Below are 11436 nucleotides of genomic sequence, written 5' to 3' on the forward strand. Positions count from 1 at the left end.
TCTTTATCTTCTGATGTTTTGTGGATACCATCATGTCCCATTTATGTAGGGTTGGTCTCCCAAGTATAACGTTATATGGAGATGGAAAGTCGGCCACAATGAACCTTACATATTCTAACTTGAATGCTTCTTTTGTTCTGGGGTTAACCTGAGGTGAATATAGCCTTTGGGAGGTGTGTTTTCTCCGTTAAAAGCTATCAGGGTTGTCTTACAAGGCCTGAGGTCCCAGAGGATGATGTCGACATTGCTGCCTGCATCTATAAAGATCTTTTTAATCCGGTAATTGACCAAGGTACCAGTGATAACCAGACCATCAACGTGCCTTGGCAGGTCCCCTTGCATATCCTCCCTTGTGAAATAGAGTAAAGGGGGATCTGGCTTACTGGGATCCTCCTTAAATTTTGGGCGATCCCTGATTGAAAGTAATTCTTTCAGATACTATCGTCTAGCACTTACTGTGCCTCCCCCTCCTCCAAGGGTCCACTGATCACATTGCAGTCGAACTCAGCTTCTGGGAATTCGTCGTTGTTGGAATCATCTCTTTGGTTTCTATCTTCTTTCTTTTTTCTTTTCAGGCACTGACTCTCTCTTCTCTTCTGATTTCCGAGCTTTCTCTTATTACTTTTGGACCCCTGAGTCTTGATTATGTATTGACGTAATTTTCCTTTTCTGAAAAAATTTTCCACAGCATCCCTGAGATCCCAACACTGATCAGTGGTATGCCCGGTCCATCATGGAAGTCACAATATTTTGATTTATCCAAGCCTCCTATATAAAATATGGGTCGGGGTCTATCTGCCTTTTTCATCTCCATCATTGCCACTTCTCTCCAAATTTGAGAGCGTGGGCATTCAATGGTGTGTATTTTTCATACCTTCCAACCCGATCTCTATCATCTGGGATTCTCCCTCGAGAGTCTTTCGTTTTATTGTCGGTTCACTCTTTTTCTCTTGGGGTCGAGCTCCTCCTTCTCGGACTCGTTCTTTTACCCTCTTCAGCTTGCGCATTTGTTATCTCCATTCATTGGAGTTCCAAGTACTTCTTCGAACGGGTCCTGAATTCCTCTAAAGTTCTCACATGGTCTTTATAAACTGATTTGGCCAACCTAGATGACCTCTTCAACCTCGCTACAATAAGGTGGACATGGGCATTCTCTTGCAAACCTGGAACTTGCAAGGCTGCATCTTTAAATCGGTTCAAATACCTCTGGAGTGTTTCTCCGGGTTGCTGTCATATCTTCCCAAGCGCAAACTCGGACTTTGAGTGTTTTTTTCTTGTTGCAAAATTCAGCAGGAATTTTTCTCTGATTTCTTCGAAGGACCTAATGGAGTTAGCAGGCAGGGTGGAGAACCATGCATGCGCAGCCCCAGTTAAAGTTATGGCTAATATCTGGGATACGAGTTCATCAATTCCTCGGATATACATATCTGTGTCGAACGCATCTATATGGACATGTGGGTCTTGACTCCCATCATATTTCGGCAAGTGTGCCGAATCAAAGTCCTCCGGGAATGGAGCATTTAGTATTTCACCAGTAAAGGGGTTGTTATTGTATTGAGCCCTACTGTACTTCCTCCTGTAAGCGCCGGGTTCCATGCGTCCTCTGACAGGTTGGGCATCTTGGTTAAGATGTGTCTCATCCCTGTTTCTCTGCATATTCGCTCCCGCTGAAGCATTCTGGACCAGAGGTGGCATGTTTACATTCTGGTTGTTCATTCCCTAACCTCCCTTGCTTTCAGCCTCTAGAATCCGAATTTGATTATCCGGGTTAAGATCCCCATTGCAGCTATTAGCATCTCGGACTTGGGTCTTTTCTGACCCTGGTCCTCTCAACCCCAACAATCGCTGCTCCAAATCTTGCATCTTCCTCTCGTTCTCCTCCTGAAATTTGCTTACCGTTGGAGGTTGTTGCGATTTTCCATATCCTCCCTCCACTGCAAAATTACAACATACGTGTTTTGTACAAGGAAAGAATCAGGGTCTACAGCCTGTGCAACGCGGGCAGCAATGTCCGCAGGGTTTTGAAGATGAGGGTTATTCGGAGTTGGATCTGCAACTCTGTTGCGGGGGGCTGGCGTAGAGACTATGTCTGATACATCCTCACTGACATGGACCACATCATAGTCCATGTCATTTTTCGGTTGGTGATGAGGTTGATTCACCTCTTCCAGAACAGGATCCAGCTGCTGATTTGTAGGCTGTAGCTGCTGGCTATTGCTCCTCGTACGGACTGCCATCTCTAAACAGACTCGTGGGAATATCAAATTTGCAGATTCCCCACAGACGGTGCTAGTGTTCTGTCTTGGAGACAGAGATGTCTAGCCCAATGGACTAGTACGTTAATCTTTGATCTATTTCCCTCTCCAAGGTATTTGTGGAGGAGATACCCTTGAGTCAAGCAGATCACTGTGCACAATGAGACAATAACGGCTTTGCCAATAGAGATGTGTGTGCACAGTGACAGCATAACAGTAAGAGAGAGTGTAACGTACCTTTAGGTTTTATCTCTTATTTATAGGATTTACCTGTGGGTAGTAGAATATGGACCTTTAGTGCCTCTGATGAGGGCCCAAGCCCATCTGCCATGCCATCATATTAGGATTAGTATCCTTGATGGATATCTTTCCATAGTTATGCTTGATTTAAATCTTAGACTGCCCTTTGCTGGGCTTGTCAATCAATGGGCCCCTTATATGGCCCATAACACTTACAAAATAGGGTTCTCTCACAAAGGAGGATATCCCTATGTAAGGGGATAAGAATCTTACTCTATATGCTCTCTTTCTCTCTTCTTCATTAACAATGTGGAATTTCTTCTTCTGAAGCTTTCTTATTTGGAAATCTCTATTCCCACGTTTCTCTTCTCGCTTTGGAGTGGCTAAAAGTAGCTCTTTTAAACATGAGATTAGGGAAACCTTACATATTGGACTTAATTCATCATGGGTCACAAACCCAACAAAGCTCCCCCTTTGTGCTCAAGAATAAGAAATTAGGTTTTGATTTATGAAGAAAAAAAATAATCGTGAAATTTCACATTCAATAATGAAAAAGGACAAAAACTACTAATCCCAATTCATATAATCATGTCCAACAATTAATAATTTGATCCTAAATTATATAATCAAGGTTTTGATACCTAACATAAGAAATCACTAAAATATGATTATATGAAATTAGAACACTACATGTTTTCGCATACTTGTTGAAGACACAGATTTTGGTATCTCAAAGGTTGTTGTGCTTGCTCTGATTCCTGCAAAGTATAAAGGACCAAAATCCTATCAATGCAGCAAGTTGTGGAGCCACTCTTTCACAACATATTGTGAATGCAGATCGAGCCTAGAAAAATTTATTAATCGGAGTCCCCTTCCCATCACGAGCCTATGAGTTAGGCCTACATTGTTATCCCTACTAAACATGTGTTACAAATATTCAAAACCCAAACAAAATGACCAGTTAATCAAATACGCTTTATATTACACTTTCATATGAATCATGACTTAGCTTGATTTTATTTAAACAAGAATAATTATAATTAATTACAGCCCACAATAATTAAAAAAGTTCTATCATAAAGAACAAAGATTTATTTTTTATACAATAAAGATATATAAATAGTGTCACCCTTTTTGTTTTTCAAAATTATAGCAGCATCACATGCATTGCTAGGTAATTACCAATTTTATTTTTTGGTCTTAATATCTAACTGTGAAAAAGCCAAATCTTTTGTCTCCAAATTAATGATTCAGTTATTTTGATGTTAACATTTCTCTATTATTGGTCTACATGTGTTTAAACGTCGGTGCCAAACCTTTTGTCTCCAAATTATTGATTCAGTTATATTATGATGTTAACATTTCTTTATTATATTATTTTAAGGGGTTTGCATTTATCATTTAACATGACAGAACAAAGTTTCCTACACACATAATATTTTGTGAGGCCCACACTTTTTTAAGAAAAAAAAAAAACTACGGCACGCAAAATAAATCTCTATAATATTACACAATCACTTTTCTTACAACATAACTCTTATAAAATCCTTTGTTTATACCTACTTATTTGCAATAATGAAAAAAAAAGGTACAAAAGATAGGGTATAAAAAAATGTATTATTTTGTATTTAATGTAAAAAGAAAATGATGTAAAATGGTGTCAGCAAAGTGAGGTACAAATGACGTACGTTACTCTATTTTAATGAGTTGTAGTATATATATTTTCTATGCATAAAACCGCATGATATCACCAAGAACACTAAAGAGAAGTTTAGCAACACCAATTTGCTTCAGAATTCCACTTGGAGAAAATGGCAACAAAAGCTGAGATTGTATCTAAGGACACCATTAAGCCATTCTCTCCAACCCCTAATCATCTTAGAGACTTCAAAATCTCCCTCCTTGATCAATTGGCTCCTTCCTCAAATTATGTTCCTGTTGTCCTATTTTACACTGCCTCTGATGTTAGTGTTCTCGGGAATGATATCAAAATGATATCTGACAAGTTAAAGTCTTCTTTATCGAATGTCCTCACTCTTTATTACCCATTTTGTGGAATATTGAAAGACAATTCAACTGTTGAGTGCAATGATGAAGGTGTTCTCTACATCGAGTCTAAAGTCCCCAAAGAACTCTCAAATATTCTGAAAAATCCTCAAGCTCATGAGATCAATGAACTTTTCCCATTTGATCTCTACAACCCTGAAGTAGATCACAAGAAACCTATACGGAACATGGCAGTTCAATTGAATGAATTCAGCTGCGGGGGTATAGGACTTGGTGTGTGCTTCTCACACAAGATTGCTGATGCTTCAACAATGTCATCGTTCCTCAATGCATGGAGTGCAAAAGCAAGGGGAGATAGCAACATAGTGGCACCTCAAATGGAAGCAGCCTTGCTTTTCCCACCCATGAACATAGAAATAGACATAACACGTGGGGTGGCTGGTCACAAAAACATTGTAACGAAGAGGTTCATATTTAATGGGAAAAACATATCGAAACTAAGGGACAAACTTGGTTGCCTCAAACCCACTCGTGTTGAAGCTGTGACAGCACTCATATGGAAATCAGCTATTGAAGCAGCAAAAGCAAGCTCAGGGGAAAAGACACGTCATGCATGTATGGTATCCCATGCGGTGAACATTTGCAGTCGAATGGACTCATCATTGTTGAGGCAAATGTTAGGAAATCTTTGGGTACTGGCTGTGTCTCCATTGGTGGAAGTGGAAGAAGTGGTAGGGTTGGATGATTTGGCAGAGATAGTTAGAAAAACGGTAAAAAAAGTTGATGCAGATTATGTAAAAATGCTTCAGGGTGATGAGTTGCCTATGGTTCTTGAAGCTTTTGAGGAATCAAGGAAAATGGTCACAGAAAAAGGTATTCCATGTTATAGCTTTAGCAGTTGGACCAGATTTGATTTATATAATGTTGATTTTGGATGGGGAAAGCCAACTTGGGTGTGTACTATCGGTTTGCCTATACAAAATGTGGTCATTTTTCTGGCAACAAAAAATGGGGATGGAATAGAGGCATGGATCACTTTGACTGAGCATGATATGGTCGAGTTTGAGCGCAATCCACAACTTCTTGAGTTTGCATCATTCGATTTTTAGATTTATTTTATGGCGATTCATTGCTTAATAATTATTGTGTCGTGTTTCATATTTAGCTACCTATATTCCTAGTTGCTGAAAACGTCATATAATTGTAATAAGGCTTTATGCTTTCTCGTCATTTGTATTGTGGCTGTTCATGTTAAATAAATTTGAGGCTGCCTCTACTTTCTAATTTTTTGTTTTATTCAAAAAGTACCTGTAATTTATAATTTATAAACAGGTCAAGTTAGTTTTAAGTTTTTTTTTTACCCAATTCCTTTAAACTACAGTTTTTTTTTTTTAAAGTAGTTGTTTTGTCATGGTCAAAGCTTGTGTAACCACAGGATCACGAACGTTGCTCTTTAGTGTTCCACGTGAAATGAAGTCAACACATAATAGAAAATAAACAATAGATTTGTGCGATATCTATGTGTCAATTAAGGTCAAAATATGTTAGAGACATAATATAAAATCATTGAAGATCCATTACTAATCAACTTATATTTCTTAATTGAAATGGTTCTTTAGCACCGTTAGATGTAGCGAACATTTTTTATAAGTTTTTATTCTATGCAGTATGCACAACAAACTTAATTATCAAAACGTAGTGGCTATCAAAAAAAAAAAAAAAAGTAAATATCTTTTTCGATCCTTACTAAATTTCACGATACCTGCTTTAGTTCCTAACAAATAAAAAGGCTATTCGTGGTCCCTAAGAAATTCAAAATGGATCAATTTTAGTCTTTTTAAAGAACTAATATGGGTCTTTTTTGAATTTGTGAGGGACCACGATTTCAACTAAATAGGTTCATTTTAAATTTCTTAGAACCACGAATATCCTTTTTATTTTTTATGGACTAAAGTGGATATCATGAAATTTACTGAGGGTCAAAAAAAGTATTTACTCAAAAAAAAACAAAAATTATCAAAACGTAGTAATTCTTCAACTTCGCTCAGAAAATATTTAAAAGCTAGTGTTTTTGACCATGAAAGGAAAAATTTCTTATCATTATCATTATTGTTATCATTGTCATTATTGTCGTTTTCATTATCATTATCATTATTATTATTATAGTCATTGTCATTATGATTATTATCATTATCTTTATCATTATTATTAAAAGCATTATCATTATTATAATTATCATTAACATTATTATCTTTTTCATTATCATTATTATTAATATCATCAATATTATTATTATCATTACCATCGTTATTAATATCAGTATCATGATGATTATCGAAGTATTGGGCCCATTAAACATTATCATGATGATTCTTGAATGATAATTAATACCATCGTTATTAAACAAACAAAATAGATATTGTTTTAGATAAGATCTTATCACAAATGCCACTTTTGGGAACTATTCTGGATACATTATCCAACTTCGGCCCATTACGCATTGGGCCCAACAAGTAAAGGAAAAAAAATCCTAAATCCCTAAGAAGACTCTTAGCAGCTGCCACATAGAAAGAGAGGTTTTCACCCTCATTCAAGAACAACTCATAATCAAGTAAATATTCTATACCTTGCACACGTCAGTTATGGTTGATACTAACTTGAGTATAAGTGTTTTGCAAGTTCACAACCTATTTTTCATCGGAGTACATGGAGGATTGCACTGCTGCAACCCGCAGGACTCCTCCAAGGATGCTAAAGCACAACCACACATAAAAGGTACACAAAATCTGTTTGTTGACGCAATTTGTGAGAATCTATAAATTCTTGTTATTATCGAAACATGATAAAAATATTTTGCCAAAATCGTAAGTCAGAAATGTAAATCTCGAATTTTCACTTATAATCTATTAATGATAAAATATTTCTGCAACCTAAGTGAATGTGGACCTTTATTTCTATATGAAAGTTCATGCTTACAAAAGGCATAGCCTTTAACGATTAAAGGCGTCTTAGGTGATGTAAATAAAACAAAAAATTGCTACGAAAACATACATTTACATCACACAAGAATCGAATTCAAAATATATTGAATTTGGGGAAAGGATCAAAACCATACCTTTGGCGCTTCAAATCGTAGGAAACCTTTTTATATGATTGAATTTCCAAAGCCGCTTTGACGGTGATCAACACTATCTCCACAATGGCAACGAGAAACTCCTCACTTGTAGGGTTGAATCTCTCTAAACCCCTATAATGGTAATCCACACTATCTCTTCACGTCATAACAAAAAACATCTTCTTTTAACAAGTGGGATACTTAGTGTTTAGGTTATGAGAAAGAGATAATATAAAGGAACAAGTGGCGTAGAAAGGAAAAAAGAGTTCTCCAAAGCAAAAAGGGGGAGATACCACAAACTCTTCATGCACTCTCCTTCATGAGTTGCACTCATGCTTAGATAGCCATGAGGGTTCCTTAACCCTTGTCCTACTTCCTTGGTCCCTAGTGAATATGTTAGTATATTAACCTAGAGACAATCTGAGAGTCAGATGGGCTCATGTACTTCTTTATTGTTATGAATAAATGAATAAAAGCATTCTTTGTCTCGTTTCATATTGTCTGTCTCAAATATTATATGTTTATATAAATTGAATATGAGTAATTAGATAAAGGCCTTGGAATGAAATGGGTGTCACGTTGAGGATTTGTGATAAGGATCGTGATCATGAGGACTCAATGACACCATACGTCTATTGCCAAAAATATGTTCTCAGTCTAGAGACATCGAGAATAGGCATTGGTGACCTCAGGTAAGACTAGCACGACTCGGCTACTTGCATGGAGATGCAAGGTAGAGACCTCGTGAGGTATAGACATGGAGATGTCCTAGCTGACTCATGGATGGATTTATTAGAAAATAGCTCGCACTGAACTGACTCATCAAGAGACACTACAGGGAAATCTCACAGATAGTATCACTAGATAATGTCTCTTATTATTTGAGTGTGTCTTTCCTTAGACCTGATGTTGTCACATAGAATTATGCTCTGTAAGGATTGTTTTGATTATATACCTTGTCTGCCTGAAACATGAAGACTCATAGGTATACTTTTGGGCATGCCTTAAGGACTCAAGGCTAGTGTGGAAAGCTGAAGAGATTTGTCAATCTCTATAAGAGATTAGGTTATTCGTATACTGGTGAAACCGAAATGATATTTACGGGACTCGAGAATCTATGCATAACAAGGAGTCCTGAGATGACCCACCCTTTAGAGTCCGTAAATAAAGATTTCCTATTTCGACAAAAGTTAGCCTTAGACCACAGGGGTTGATATGTTTCCTTGCCCTAGGACAATGGGACGGAAAATCGAGATGACAGGACGGTACACTCATTAACCAAATATGTATAACAGGTGATCATTCGATGAACTCAACTAGCTTTGGGACAACAAATCATTTCTAGTGCTCTGTGTTTTCATTAGATGGGTTGGGCCTAGTGGGTCCAAGCCCATTTGTATCAGTGGCTAGGTTGGGCCTTGTAGGTCATACACAAACACTTTAAGTTGTCTTGAATTCTAGCATATGTGGTTTGGACCCAATAAGGGTTAATGGGCCTGAGTTGGTCAAGCCCACATGTTGGGCCAAGAGAAGGAAGGTGACATTATGGGTCAAATAGGACTTGATCCATGGCGTAACATAATTAATTTAAATATTAAATTAATATATAATTTGAATTCTCGTTTTGAATTTTGAATTCAAAATTTGAATTTAAATATAGCCATGAAAATGGATTTAATGACAATAGAGAAAATTAAGGAAAATGGCTAAAATTAAGGAAATCAATTAATTAGATTGATTGGATAAGGAAACTACCCAATATGATTGAGATATGAGGATGAGGCGCTGACTAGACCTAAATAATGGGATTGATCATCCGCCACATTAAGTTTCCTTCAATTGGATTGATTGGAAAAAAATTAAGAAAACTACTCAATATGATTGGGATATGATGAGACGCTGACTAGACCTAATTAATGGGGTTTATCAGCCGCCACATTAAGTTTCCTTTTGTTCTTTAATTTTGTGAGACTTTTCTTATTTTTCATCTAATTTGAAAACGAACCTAGCCGAAAATACGCATATGTATGGTGGTCTCTCTCTTTAAAACTCACCAAAGCAGCCAGTCTCCTTTGTCACTTCTCTTGAGTTTTAGCAACCTCTCTTGAAGGAACTTGGGTATTGAAGAATTGTTCTTCTCCTATAAGACAACATGGTGGTGTCGACTTTCATTGGATGACTTGTACTTTCAAGTCTCGAGTGGTGATCAAGAAAGCTTTTGATTATGAGTTTTTAATCTGAATTAAGGTATTGTCCTTAACCCCTAACATGTCTATTGTATGTATCTTAGGTCGAACATGTGTGAGGGTGGGCAAATGTTGTCTTTTTCGCATGAGAATTTTTGTTTTTCCCTCTTTTCATGTTCATGGTCTGCAAACAAGTTAGGATATTTTTGTTCGGTTAAAAATGATCTTTGCATTGTTCTTTAATTGATTCATACAGATCTTTGATTTAAGATTGAATTTTTTGAACTAATAATTTGATTATACGTTCAAAAGACTGCACAAAAGTTATGGTAATGTTTTGCATCATTCTTTATGAAAGAAATTGATTGAAACATGTAATTTTATTTCCTATAGAATTTGGCCACACCTGGGATGCTTGGGAAGCATGTGCCAATTCTTGGATTTTGGATATGTTAAGTGTTAATATGTCCATGTGAATGCACATAACATGTTTTAGGTAATTTTTGCGCTTGTTTGGTTACTAACTTTTTAGGTGCATAGAAAGGAAGGGGATGGTCAGGGTGCTCAAGATTAAAGTTTTGGTTTTTACAAATGGTTGTAATTTAATTTTAGGAAATAAGGCTTGTATGCCTTGTCTTTCTTTGACTCTTGTGTAAATCCTTTTCTCACCTTACTCCCCCAAAATGTAACTTGGGGTTTCATGAATTAATTTGTAATTAGAAATTAGACTAGTGGCATTTTAGGCATAAAGGAGTCCACGGAGGAGTCACGACTGAAGGAGCATGTTGGGAGAAGATAGCATGAGTACCATGATTGTTCCAAGATAAAGTATAATTTATTATGCCTATAGATGTATGTGTGTATGTCAAAATCGACTAGTATGCATATCATAGAAATTGAGTATATATGTTTCTATTATACATGTCCAAAAGCGACTAGTATAGTATGTTGTAGATGTATGACATAGGGTAACGACTAGCATGATAGTACAATATGCGCATTTGATGAGATTTGGTAAATCCCTAATAAAGATAAAAGGAACCCTTAAAAGGAAGAAGTGTTAAGTGCATGATTGCCTCTCATCATCGGCACAAATTGAATCCCTTCTGCGTGGAGGTGCTCTACAACTCATTTGGGACCCATTATTTCATGGAGTAAGATGAGTGCTTGAAGTATAAAGACACTTAGGATGTGGTTTGCACTTGACTAGGTGCATAAGTTGCAAGCTCAGTCGGGCTTACGTACTTGGGGCAATTGTGTCAAGTTGGTTACATGAGATGCACTACTAAGTAACAAGGAGTTTTCAACTTGATGTTAAGAGAATGTATGAGATACTATTGATAGTGATCAACCCATCGTTTGATTTGATCTTGCGATTTCAGTCAGAGATTAAAGGCAACAGTCGTTCTTTTAACCTACTACGAAAATTCTTAAGAAGAATAACCCTAGGCCAATATAGTAAGGTCATTGACCTGGATAAAATAGTGGGAGGGGTCATTTATTTGAAGTATTTAATAATATGGTCTATTTATAACAATATTAATTAATTTATCTTTACATCTTTTTCAGCTTAATATGTCTAGTAATTTGTCTCTGCGTTCTATTCTCGAAACGAACAAGTTGACTGCTCCTA

The 11436-nt window shown here is 36.7% G+C and overlaps 1 protein-coding gene across 1 annotated transcript; it reads left to right on the plus strand.

Moving 5' to 3' along the window:
- The first annotated feature begins 4306 nt into the window (after positions 1-4306).
- On the plus strand, positions 4307-5611 carry LOC133308407 (stemmadenine O-acetyltransferase-like). Its single transcript, XM_061509021.1, has one exon. The coding sequence runs from the start codon at positions 4307-4309 to the stop codon at positions 5609-5611; it is 1305 nt and encodes a 434-aa protein (XP_061365005.1).
- Positions 5612-11436: the final 5825 nt, after the last annotated feature.

This window comes from Gastrolobium bilobum, unplaced genomic scaffold, assembly GCF_033153095.1.
Source record: "Gastrolobium bilobum isolate Gb01-03AN ecotype WA unplaced genomic scaffold, APGP_CSIRO_Gbil_v1 utg68232, whole genome shotgun sequence".
Taxonomy (NCBI): Eukaryota; Viridiplantae; Streptophyta; class Magnoliopsida; order Fabales; family Fabaceae; genus Gastrolobium; species Gastrolobium bilobum.